At 38.9% G+C, this 13,605-nt stretch overlaps 1 protein-coding gene across 12 annotated transcripts in view; it reads right to left on the bottom strand.

Moving 5' to 3' along the window:
• The window catches only part of TRPS1 (transcriptional repressor GATA binding 1), a 239,541-nt gene that overhangs the window by 139,643 nt on the left and 86,293 nt on the right, over window positions 1-13,605 (bottom strand). For all 12 annotated transcript variants that reach the window (XM_072034373.1, XM_038174272.2, XM_072034379.1 and 9 more), the window contains one exon: window positions 10,355-10,958. In XM_072034373.1, the coding sequence (XP_071890474.1) occupies window positions 10,355-10,958 (604 nt within the window). The remainder of the gene's footprint in view (window positions 1-10,354; window positions 10,959-13,605) is intronic.

Genomic DNA, 13,605 nt, shown 5'->3' with positions numbered 1-13,605 from the left:
AACATACTCTTTGCTTTAAAAATGATTAATACTAGTGCTATAAACCATTTGGCTAAACAACTGCAGAAGGTTCTGGGATCAGTGGAAAGACATTTTTAATTTTAAAATAAATCTCATTTCTTAAATTTCATTCTGATTTTTAAACCAGTAAACAGACTAGTAATACACACGTACGCACAAAAGCATATGTAGGTGCCAAGCTGTTTACAAGAATCAGAAGCCTGGAAGCCAACAAGATTTTAATCAAGATTTCCATTAACTCTCCCCACCCCTCAAACCCTGCATAAGGTATGGGTTGTAAGAATTTTAAACAAAAGGAAATACATACATTTCTAGCATACTTAGTCAAATATAAAAGAATTTCAGTAATATACTAACAGGTACTGTGCTACTGCCAATGGAGAGCTTTTTGTCTTCTTTATCAGCTGCAGGGAGGAATGCCAAAATGATCACCATAGCTGAGTCCATTAACTGAATTGTGAAGAAAATACTTTTCTCAAGAAACAGGCTGACTGAATGTATCCTGCACAATGTGAACTTTTACACAGGTCTCGGATACCTCCATTTTAGCCTGGGAGAGCTGCTGCCACGAAACATTGAAGAAATAAGGAGTGTATGTCAGTATCTTCTCTTCTAACTCAAGAACGTAGCACCATGAACATTAAAGCAGTTACTATCAGAAAAAGAACTCATAAATATGTAAAGATATCGTTCTCCATACGTTTTATAAAGGGGATAATAGCGGTGTATTAAGTTTTGCTTTGATTTTTAAGTTTTCACCTTGCGGTGTCTGCCTTACAGCCTTTTAGTCATGTACAGACTGGAGCAGCAACAGCTTTGAAGTGCCCAACTTCCAGTGAAGTTCCTAACATTTCTTTTAATAAGTCTGAAGAGGTCTGTATGTGATTTACTGTAATTTCAGAACAAGCTCAGAAATTCACCCTAACACAAAAAGATACAATTTCTTCATGAAAGAATGGGAGTCATTTGAGCACCGTATCACTGCCGGGGGATGGGGGCAGAGCGGCAGGAAAATGCTTTGGCAGCATGATCAAATAAAACTCAAAAATACTGGCTGTATACAAGATGATAGTCAAAACTTTAAGGGAAACAAGACAGAGCTTTCTACAGATGAGTTCCTTCTATTTTTTTTCCCCAACCAGTAAATATAGTTTAAGTGATTCACAGCCGATTTTTATAATTGTAATGAGCAGCTGTGATCAAACTCTATTTGTAGCATCATAATAAATTTGCCCCCCACCTACTAAAATTAGTTCTAAGCATTCAAAATTCCCATTTGAACATCTGACTGAACAAAACAGGCATTGCTCCATGCCAGAAACTGGAGGAAATAGACCTAAAATATGCCATTTTCTCACCAGAAATTGCAGGCTCCCAGAATAACATGTGAATTAAAACTCATTCCAAGGTTGTTTGCATTGCTCTTCATTCCCATTCATAACAAATTCCTTGACAAATGTTCTGATTATTTCTCTTTTTTTTCTTGCTTTTTTTATTTAAACACAATTTTCAAATCACAGACGGTCTTGCAAGGAGAAACAGCCAATAGTACAACCCATCTGAAAATGGAGAGGGTGGAATTTTACTCTCAGCAAGTGCTGGAGGCAACTGACATGATTAAAGACTGCAGTTTAAGCCATCGTTAAAGGCTTCTTCCCATAAGTGAAAATGTGTAGTTTGCCACTCTACACATCAGAGGCATGTAAACCAAAATGAGGTCAAAGTCAAACAAGAAACACAAATGCCTCACTCTAAAAAAGTTCCTGCTTTCTCTTTTTTTTTTTTTTCTAATCAGGTTAAAGGGGAGAAGAGAAATTTTAACAAAGTTAAAATGATGATGTTTCCTAAGTTTTTCTCTTTTGCCAGTATTTTTGCAATAAGTTACATCATCGTGCCCAGAGAAGATAATTGGCAATATTGACTCAGGATGCTTATGGGAGGGCTCTTCGTAGCACTGCACAATAAGGATTTTAAAGCACCTCCTCACTCTCACCTTCTGAGGCAAGGAACTGCCCTTACTCCCATTTCACAGACAGAATCAGGAGTATAAGGCCTAGATAAGCTAAGAAATCAGAAGGGATTAACCATCTAACTAGGACAAATATGATTCACCAGCTGTATTACAGCAAACACAACAAGTAGCAACTCCCAAGCACTTGATCAGCAATCTGAGCAGGAACTGTTCTTCCCTCTTCACTGGAAAGGCACACTTGCTGCAGCTGTAAATGCTGTCCAAGACTTAGGCAACATATGGGCTTCAATAATATGATACAATATCACATATAAAATTACATATTATATATGATAATAAAATAATTTTATTTGCAAATCTCAGGCAGCACAGGGAAACACAAACCAAACAACGATTGCAAAGTCGATTAGGAAGCTCCCTGCTTTGTGCAAAGCACTGTGCAGCCTGTGCTGCCACTGTGCCATTTGCTTCAGAAACCTACACTGAAAAAAGAGAAATCATCCTTATTCCTTCTCTTGTCTTTGCATAAATAATATTCTATCTGAACTCCAAGTAAACAATGTAGCATGGTACAGAATATGTATATTTACAGATTCCTATTGCATGCATATATTATTTTATTGCTACAACAACGATCATAAGATTTCGTAAAATATACATAATGCTACTTAGAAGAATGCTTAGAAAAACATCAACAGAACCATTTAGCCATTATAAAGCATCATTTTAAAAACAGAACTTGGTGCAATAAGTAAATAAATTCTATTAGGCAGGAAATTGTTCACTAAATCAATTGTGCTGCATTAGAGATCTTAAAATTAAGACTACTTGCAAGGTGGCCACATGCAGACTCTGAGGAGTGCTAAGGTAACAAAAGAAGTTCCATAAACCCTTTTGCATATCTCATATGTATATTTGTTTCAGCACACATCTGTTCATATAACAGAACTATTTTCCATGGTTGCCATTTTTAATTGGGTGTATTAACCCCTAGATAGCTCCATGGAAAAATCCCAGAACATGTGTGTGCACTGTTTATTCACAAATCTGTCTTTAAATCTTCGCCATTTTGAATTTGTTCAGATGTGGATAGCATCTGGATTCCTTCAAATCAATTATAATTACAATGATCCTTTCTTAGTCCAATAAATTAAACATTTATTTGCTGTCTATCATAATATTCCTTTTCTGAAAGAATCTATTTATTGTGTCTTTTAATTACCAAAGTACATGTACAGAGTTTTCTGAAATTCAACACAGAAAGCCACTCTGCACTTCCAGATGTTAAAGGTATCCTCACATAGATTTTCATTGTTCAGCACCACAGTACTTCAGGCAAAAATAGAATTATGTACAATCCTTGCCGGCATTCATCTATGAAATTTAATTTTCCATTGAAAATCTACAAGTTAGCAGCAAGTTCTGCCCTTGGACATGAGTGTGTGTTTCCTATTGGATCCAGTTTGGCAAAATTTATCTTCGTTTTTTAAATACCATTTGAGTTTCCACTTCAGGTATACAATCTAATGCAAAGTACTATTAGTGATAGAGAATAAGAGCAGAACTGTCTAATTGTTATAGTTGCACTTTTCAAAACTTTGGTAACTATTTTTGCCCCTGACACTCTGGAAAAGCTCAGCTAATTATTGAAATCATTCAGCACATCAGAAGCTCTGTTTACTTACTTCCAAGCTTAAATGGTGCTTCCCATAGCCAGCTCTCTGAACTGTTTAGGCTGCACGGCGTTATTTGCTCCAGCATGTGCACATGCAAGGCCCACAGCTGCGCTCCACACCATGACCCTGCTTCTTTTAAAAGTACAACCTAGTCACATCCACGTTGCAAAAAATAATAATAAAATTCAGCAGTGTATTTGACGACTGATTAAAAAATAAAATTATCTGCTCCTGGGGGATGGAGGCAGGTGCCCACCATACACAGGGTTCGGTCACTGCAGCTGCACCATGGCAAGAAGCGGCTGCCCCAGTGCCTGGGGGTGCTCAAGGCCAGCTTCATGCACGAGAGCAAAGTGGTATTCCAGTGACCCAGGTACCACACATCAGACCTGAGAGGGCAAAAGACAAGTCCTCCCATCCCACCTAACAAGGGTAATGTGTAAACAAGTTAACTGCACCTAGCACTGACTGACAGATGCTTTGGCTGGTCAGTTCAATACGAGGGGGCACCCTCTTCTTCTTGTCTCTCCCATCCCAACCAAGGAGCTTGTTTTAAATCAAGAATTATCTCGGTTCTCCCTGCTTGAATCATCGTTATTGATCACAGCAACTTCAGTAAGGCTGTTGCTGCTGACGCAGTGGCCCGGGGGCCTGTCCCAGCCCTCGCAGCTCTTTGTTCCCCGACTGATTCACCTCTCCAGCAAGGATTTTGACGTAGCTGCTGCCCTTTTGCATTATTACCGTGCCCCACCCAAATAATGATTTTATCATTTAAAGCTCTCCTCAACCACATTTTGCAGAAGAAAAGAAAAATAAATAAAAAATATGCACCGTCGGGTGGGTAAACACGCGCGAGGTGGGGCTGTCTCTCCACATGACAGGCACACCCCACACAAAAACCAGAAACATGCCTTGAATTGGGCAGGTTAACATTTTTCTAAAAGTTACTTTCTAGTCCGATCTGATCACTCTGTCATGATGAGTAATGCAAAACATTCAATTTCTTGTGGGTTTGGTTCCAGTAGTTGCTAAAAGCAGCCAAGTACATGTTTGTTTCTCAACGGCTTCAAACCTTCGGCGAGCTATTTTAGCTCCGTTCGCGGCCCGCTCCCCAGCGCGGGATTTCACCCGGCTCGGTTTTTGCGCAGGAAACCCAATGCCTCAAAACCGTTTCTCTTTTGCGTCCTATCTTTATTTTCTCACTTTCCTTGCAGGATGATTCTTGCCCTTTTCCAGGATGTAGTTATATTTAAAAAGCAGCCCACCACCTCCCCGAGCAGAGACTTGTGGAAACAGGTGCTTCAAAAAAAAAAAAAGAGAGAGCGTTTGGCAGCTCTGTGACCTGACAGAGCTGTGTGCGTTAGTAAGACACAGTGCCTGCTGAGTTCCCCTCAGCTAATTAGAGGACCCGTATGGCAATGAATGGCCTTGACTATAAATACTTCCTGAAAGATCTCTAACAGAGTCAGAGGAAATGGGAAAAAAATGAGATGCAGCTACAGGGAAACTATTTCAGATGTTTCTTCTTTAAAGGGCTGCTTTTTTTTTTCCTCCCCAACGTGGCTGAAGGATGAGCTGCTGAGTCCAAGATCTCCAACAACTTAAATAAAAGATATATGATGTAACTGTATCTGTTAAATTTAATTCTGTAGATATACCATTGAGATGCTATCAGAAGGTGGCTGGATGTGGGACACCAAAAAATCACACTTAAAACACAACCTGCCCCAAGAGCATGCTTTGCATTGCAGGCAGCAGCAAGACTTCTACCAACACCTGAGAGGCAGTTTTTACCTCAAAGGTATGTTGCCATTCTGGCCAAGAATTTCATGTTTATATGCACAGGAGTAGTATTTTGGAAATCACAAAGGCCAGTTTGGCATTTGCACCGCTTTGCAGGAATCTGGCATCCAGCTCCAGAGAGCAGGAGAATGCTTTACAACAAGAGAAATAGTGTTTTGCTACTAAGGATTGCATCTACTACACTGATATTAAATGAATCAATCATACATAAATTTACTGATACTTGCATACGTAGTGCTTGTTTTAGAATGAGCCACAACTGGCCACAGAGAAGAAAGCAAAATGGGGAGGCCAAATATATTTTTCTGACTTCCTCTCTCTGAATTTAAAGCCATGTAACAACTTCTTGACTGAACACTGCAAGAAATATCAGGAGTGTAAATATCACAGACAAAAAGAACTCTCCTTAAAGTAAATGGAAACTTTCTTGAAAAACTGTCATTTCCCGTGAGGAGTTTAATCATCGTGGTGCAAAATAATCTCGATTTAATAGCAGAGCTGCTTTTATCCCTTATTCCTGTACAAAAAACTCACAGCAAATGTTACCATAACTTCAGCTGGATATTTAATGTTACAGCCTGCCATCTCCCTTTGACAACAACCACCAGTACCTTTGCAATAATTTGATGATCTCTCTCTCTCTCTCCCTCTGACGGTACACAAATCCACCCGTTGCATGAATTATAATTAATAATACATAGGCATCTCCCTGTGCTTTCAGGCATACGCAGCCCTGCAGGGCACACTGCTATTCTGCATCTGCATCAGCTACACTACGATGCAAGGAAGCAGTATTTACCAGTACCTTCAGGGGGGCTAACTAGGTCTGTATGTAGATCTGAAGGCACAGGCTGCAATTCCCCGCTTTGTGGAAAACTTTGTACGGCAGTGTCCACACATAACAAAACAGGCCACTTCATTTAAAATCAGTTTAGCAAAAAGTTCCTGCTGTCCAAGATCAGCGTTGTCAAAGCATTAAACAATCTGCCTGGCCCGGAGTCTGCTGGCTGCCAATGTGCTACCCAAAAAAGGAACATTTTTGCATCTCAATAGACTTTCCAGTATCAACAAATCTTTAAACTAAAAAATCAGCTACTCTAAGGAAGAGCAGAAATAATGTCTACATTGTACCACGCTGAGGTACATTTTTTGTAATTCCCATTTGCAAAACATACATATTCGCTGTAAGTACAGCTGCTGGAAACATTTTAATAAGAAAAATAAATTAAAGCTACTCACAGAAGTGTACCAAGCCCCTGAGAAAGATTCTGTTACACACACACAGCCTGGAAGCTCTCTCAGGGAAAAAGGTGCGTCCCCTGCATATGTGTGCTTGCACACATGCAGAGCTCAAGCTATTGCCACCGCACTATCTCCAGCTCCTCAAAGGTCACAAGCCACTAAAAAGAAAATAAATCCTACCCTAATGACTCCCATGAATAATCTACTGTAGGACGGAGCCTGGGGAGGGAACACGACCATCATGCATTGAAGGAATGCGAGAAAGCAGCACATAAACAGCTTACAGAACACCCAAAGCTGAGAAACACTTAATTACAAAAGTTTACAATTATCATTAGAGAACTATGGGGGCAACTGTAGATTTTCACCCTTTCCCCTGTTGATCTGTATTGTCCTTGATATTTTGTTAAATTGCTAGTAACTCCAATCATAAACTCAGTATCTAGAAAACTGCCTTGCAACATTGAACTCTCTATCTATATGAAAAAAATGTGAAAAACATTATCTTCCCTCTCCCTTCCCCCAGTCATCATGAGCAAACTAAAAAATGAAAAGCACATGGTATTACTGCTACTGTTGAATCATTACAAATCATTCTTAATAAACAGAACCACTCTATAAATACTGAATAGCCAGCACAACCAAAGGGATGTGTTAGATTTTTTCAGTCCATTTCTCACAGTGTTTATTCACTGAGTAATCCCAAATTTTTGGCTTCCTCTGTGCCGATCTTTGAAAAAACACAAAATGAAGGTGTCTACAGCGATTTTATTATAGGTTTTGTTTCCTAGTCACCAGTCGTCCTGGGATACAGTATTTTGCATGAGAATTCATTATATGATACCACAAGTATGTACTGATTTAACCCCTTGTTTTTACAAAGCCCCAGATTTTTGAGTAACATTAACTATTTCTGCCAACTATTTCACATTAGAAAAACACATTTCCCCAAAAGTGGATAATCATGTGAGAATTGGTAACAGTATGATTTTTTATTTTCAGGATTACCAAAATTAACTTTTCCCAAAATGGAGAAGGTTTTTTCTGAACAATTTCTAACTCTGCCCAGACTGAGTGAGCTTCCAGGTATTCATAACACCCAACACAAAGCTCCCACTGGTCAAGCTGACCATCACCTTTTCTTCTTGCTTAGTGGCCCCAGTACTTCATCCTATAGCTCTGTCCATAGAAAACTACATCAAAAATAAAATAAAATAAAGGTTTCCATGAGATCTTTTTTCACAGATCCAGGGGAACAGGGACCATCCATCTCACTGGAAGAATTAATATCACTCACAGAATCCCACTCCATCTTCCCCCATCTCCTGTCCTCCAGCTCCCCCCCCCCTTATCTTCAAGCAGCTTGAATTCTCACTGTTTTCCTCTACCCATTAATAGTGATGAAATATATCATTAGGGACTCTGTTCCTCAGAAGTAGAAAGTTAACTTCCCCACTCGTTTCTTAAATAATTCAAACTGACAAAGGCAACTTGCCCAATTTCCAAAGAAAAGTGAAAATGAAATTATTATAACTAAAAGAGAAGGGAACAACAACAACAACAACAACAACAACAACAAAAAAAAAAAAAAAAAAAAAAAAAAAAAAAAAAAAAACAGACAACCAGAGACAACCAGGTACTTAGCACATCAGAGTCCAAAGGCAATGAAGGTAAAAATGTATACAAAAGTAATTGTTCTTTGAAAGGTGTCAGCATGATTTCACCAGTCAGTATAGACCTAATCCAGTATTAAATCCTTTTACAAACCATATAAAAAAAAAGTTGGGTTGTTCACATAATTTTAAAATGCAAGAAATTAATTTATATACCCTGTTAATACACACACAAAAAAAAAAAAAACTTTTTTTTTTTTTTTCAGAAAACCATGCATGTTATTGGTACCTTATATTTTTTGAAAATCTGGAAGTGATCAAAACATTTCCAAAGTGATAAAAAATAATAACAAATATACTATTATCTTTGTATAAAGATTGAACTTATTTTAAAGGATGGCATAAGAAGCAGCCAGTGCACAGTTTTCATTTTTTCATTTAGTATTGCCTTAAAATCATAATATAATGGTCTTATTCTACTATCTCAGATTTTAAGCTCTAGTTACCAAACAAATTTAGACGTTTACAGAGCTGATTCCACATATTACCAGGTCTCTTTGGATAATAGTATTAAGAAGTCAAAAAATAAATGAAAATTATTTGTACTCTGGATAAATCCAAAATATAAACGGCTCCTCTGGCCAATATATAACTAGTGTCATATGTACAGCATGAATTCCACTGCTAGTCAGATATATATATATATATTTAGACATATTTCTAAATGGAGGAGAAATATAAACCTGCCATTCACAATGAGCACACACCCAGGCCCAACCGGGAACCTGTCATCCTGTGACTGCTTCTCATACACTTAACATCTGACATCAGTAGCTATTCACGACCTGCAAGGCACAAAAGACTGTGGTCCCCCTAAATTGCTTGCAGACTTTAAGTGACAGACACATTATTTTATAATTAGAATAACTGTAATATTTTTAAGACTACTGACTTCATCTTAAAAGAGCTTTCAAGATTTATATATGTATATGTATATATATGTATATGGAGACAGATATATACATGTATAAACTTAGCAGACCATGGAATAAAACATTTATCTTGCCTTTGGTCTTCTTCTGTCATGTTGTTCCCTCTTACAGTAATGGAAGCTATGGTTATAAATGTTCTTATAAAAGACAATGCAGAACAAGAGATGATCACCACTTCCATTCTAGTGAAGTTCACCTGCAAGTTCCTAAAAGTTCAAATATGGAGCAGCCCCTGAAAAAATTCAGTGATGACACCAGGAGGAAGGCTCTTATTTGTCCCTGTGTTCAGCTCCTCAGAATTTGAGAACTCTTCTAACTTCAAGTTTACCAACAGTGGAAAAAGCATAAGTTAGGAAGTTCCTTATGTCTACATTTTTTTACTATTACATATTTTTTTAGAAAGACAGAATAGAAATTATTTGGTGTAATGAATATTCTCCCCTTCTTTATCACACAAGCTCCTTCCTTTTCTCTCTTTTATTTGCTTCCAAGGCAACCAGACAAGTGTCAACATTGATATGTAATTATGCTGTTTTACAAAAAAAAAGAGGTTATTTTTTATTAACATTTAACTCAGGTTTCATATTCTTATATATTTAATAATGTGAAATCTTGCTTAAGTGTGAACTGTCACACCACCTCAAAATTTAAGAGGTGATTAGTTGTTTCAGTGTAACAGATGTGCAGCCTTCTGGGGTTCTAAACCCTCGTTCTTCAAATGCATCATCAACCTGCACAATTAGCAGGAATGATTAAACAAAATTCAATCAGAGCTAAATAGCAAAAGCAGATTCACTTGCTTACTAATACTGCATCAAATATATGCACTGTTTTATGCAAACACTTTGGAACATTTACCTGTCAGTTTCAGTCTACAAGTTTGAATCTTTCAGTCTTCCCCTGATTTTTATTTTTGTTTTCCCATGCATTCTCTCTGGAAATGAAGAAATCTTTCGCATGCCTAATTAAACATAGCATACATGTAATCAGAAAAAAAAAAAAAAGAAAAGAAAAGAGAGAGAGAGAGCTTCCTACCCGTAACAAGGACTGGGATTCATCCTTTGCCTTGCCGTCCCCGGATCCAGGGTAGGGCTGGGTGAGCTGCCCGGCCTTCTCCGCCGCTCCGGCTGGCACGCCCTGCAGGAAGCCCTTGCTCTCCACCGCCAAGCCGTAAATGGGCCGCGCAAGATGGGCAGCTTCTACGTTCGGACTATCCCTTAAAGGCTTTGGCTGCTCTTGGCCAACAGACACGGGGGTCAACAAGCCTAAACTGGTCTGTGTGTAGGACGGGCTCCCCCTCAGCATGTCTGTTCCTCTCCAGGTCACGTTACGAAGATCATCAGCGGGACTGTCAGTCCAACCCTTCTCCTTAAGCACTTCCTTATCTTCTATCTTTTCCCTCTTGACTATGCTGTCAGATATGGGCTCCCCCATTTTGGGGTCTGGATTAATCAGACTGTAGACCTTGAGGTCAATTTTTGGCTCCTCCTTGATAGACGAAACGCCGTGACTGTCCTCCCCATTGGCTGTAGTGACGTCCACCTCCTGACAGTGCACAGTGTTGAAGTGCTCTAGTAGTGACTGAGTGTCAACAGCTGTGAAGCTGCACTGACGGCATTTGTAGCAGTTGTGTACTCTCCTGGAAGGAAACGAGAAGTGCGTTAATGCCAGTCTCCCCTCAGCCCTCCCGCTCTCACTGGCTTTACCCACCCAAGAAGAAAGAAAATAAATTCAACGTACAGTACGAGTCCCTCCAATAAAGCAAGCAGGTTTGCTTTGTTGTCTGACACAATAGGGGAAAAATCCTGCTGCTTTTCACCCCCACGCATTGCAATGACCTCCTATTGTTCATTCATACTCCACTGCATTATTCTAAACTTCATATAATTTTCACTGGGATTTGTGTTGTTTCCTTTCCTGTTTGCTGCAGTACACTCTCCACTTTCCATTGTGGTAGAAACACTGAAGTAATATTTTTTTTTTCCAACCAAAATCGAATAGTTAGAAGGGGAAAGTTTTCTTTGTATAAAAAACAAACAAATAAAACCCAGTATTCACATAAATATACTCTAGAAAGTTCAAATGTTGAAAAATTTCTTTGCTTTCCACCATTTTTAGTTACTTCTGTTGACAGAGATCATTTTAAGTGGAACTCTGCTTAACTTACGGGATAAGAACACACCAAAGGATGGCAGGTTGCACACAACAAACAATACTATTTGTCCTCTGTGGACATTTCAACATGACCTTAGATGCTGCTCTAAAGCAAAAGCAGCATAGTTGGCTGTGTCAATACAAGCTGCATTTTCCTGTCAAACACAGGAGTGATTGGGTAAGACCTGGAGCAGTATGGAATAACGCGCCTTCCTGTTTTCATTCGCGAAGCCTATATAAAGTGCTGTATTACCAAATTATGTAAAGCATATGTTGCTACATTGGAACAACATGTTACCACTTTATCTATCAGAGGAACAGAGCACTTTTTATGAGCTATATAACATTATGAATAATCATTTAATGCACAGAAGTGGTCCAAGCCCTCCGTCGGAATCAGGCCCCGCCGCGCCAGGCCGAGCCGAGCACCGTCCCTGCCCTTCCTCGACACGTTCGCAGAGCTGCAGCAACCTTCTCCCTGCAGATCCGCTCACACATCCACACCCCGTGCGTTCAAGAGCCACAACAGCATCTTCAGCCAAGCTAGAAAACGAGCCTTTCACTATCCACACAGGACAAAACTTGCATGAGAAATCTGTTACTGCCCTGACAACTCCAATTGTTGGAATTAATTCTGCTGAGGCCAAATCCTGGTCTCGGTGAAGTCAATGGCTAAACTCCCATTGACTTCAGTAAGAGCAGGATTTGGCTCTCAATGCATCTGTGGAACTGGAATGATACACAAAATGTCCCTGTTTAAGTATGATAGTTTAGAAGGGACAACTTGCCAAACTTCCAAAAAAAAAAAAAAAAACAACTTGTCTTCCTTCTTTCCTTTAGTTGAAAAAACAAACCATATGTTATTTACATTGTCTGATTTTCTTGCAGTTGTGTCAGCGTGCAGACATGAGCACACATTCAAATTCGAGCTTTTTAGCCCTTGTGCAATATCAGTTTTCTTTTTGTCATTTTCTGTATTTATATTCATTTTAAGGGACTAGTTGGGCTCATTCAGTTACGCAAAAAATACAGTCAGCTATTCTCCATATAGCCTTATGGCAACAAAACCTACTTGTAGGAGAGAAAGCTGCGGGTTAAAATCCTACTCTGGCTGTGTTCCTCTTTTTTCATTCTACAATTGTGTTTTATTAAAATCAGCTTCTCTCTCAATGCGACACTAATATATTCACTCTTGCAACTTAATTCTTCTCTAAACCAAGCTTAATTCTCTTCTGAACCAAAAAAAAAAGGGAGAGTGCTATCTGATCAAAACCATTTTACAAATACAAAAAGCCAAGTTTTAAAGAGGGTCAGCCCTGTAAAGGTGGGATACCATCAGGGAAGTCCAAGTTAGAGAGGGGCTAGTTATCTTAAAAGCCAAGTTAAACAAGACACCATTTGGGGCTAATGGCTCAACCCCATACCTCCCCATGTTAAAGTTTATCAATCCTTTGGGAGACTACTTAGCCCTAAGTGTCTCTTGTTTAACTTGGCTATTTCAATAGCTAACCCCCCTTTTCTGACTTGGCTCTCATCTACAGACATCACACCTCCAAACAGCTGATCTTTTTCTGCCTAACTTGCTTTTATTTTATTTTATTTTTTTTCCCTCCTTTCCCTTCCACGCTGGCTAAATGGTTTTGATCAGGAACAGTAAACACCACAGGAGTGCTGCCATGCTTGTGAGGCCACAAACAAATGTAGAATATTAGATACAGTTGTAACTGAGTGGCTGGGGCCCTGCTGAAATCACCTTTTTTACGTGAGAGGTTTCTTAATTTAAAGGATTTATAATCTATTCAGAGGGAGTCATGGAAACATCCTGTAGTTTTCCTGTTAAAATGCTATAGAAATTGTGATGTGGAAAAGACTGATTTAGACAGGTAGCAGTAGCCAACAGGCTTTTTTTTCTAGGACATATACTTCTCTAGTAGTGTCCATTGCTGTAATTATAAATCTTCATATTTTACATGTCCGTTATATTTTTCTATCCAAAAGCTCAAGGAAAGCAAGCTGAAGTTTGTAGCTGTCCAATGTAAGTCAAAGTCTCAAATAAAATAATAACTATTATAACCCTAGAGAACTTTTTTAGAATTGGAAACTCTTATCCTTCCCCAGAACAAGGCATAAAA

Source organism: Anas platyrhynchos, chromosome 2, assembly GCF_047663525.1.
Source record: "Anas platyrhynchos isolate ZD024472 breed Pekin duck chromosome 2, IASCAAS_PekinDuck_T2T, whole genome shotgun sequence".
Lineage (NCBI taxonomy): Eukaryota > Metazoa > Chordata > Aves > Anseriformes > Anatidae > Anas > Anas platyrhynchos.
This window is presented reverse-complemented; position numbering and strand designations above follow the sequence as displayed.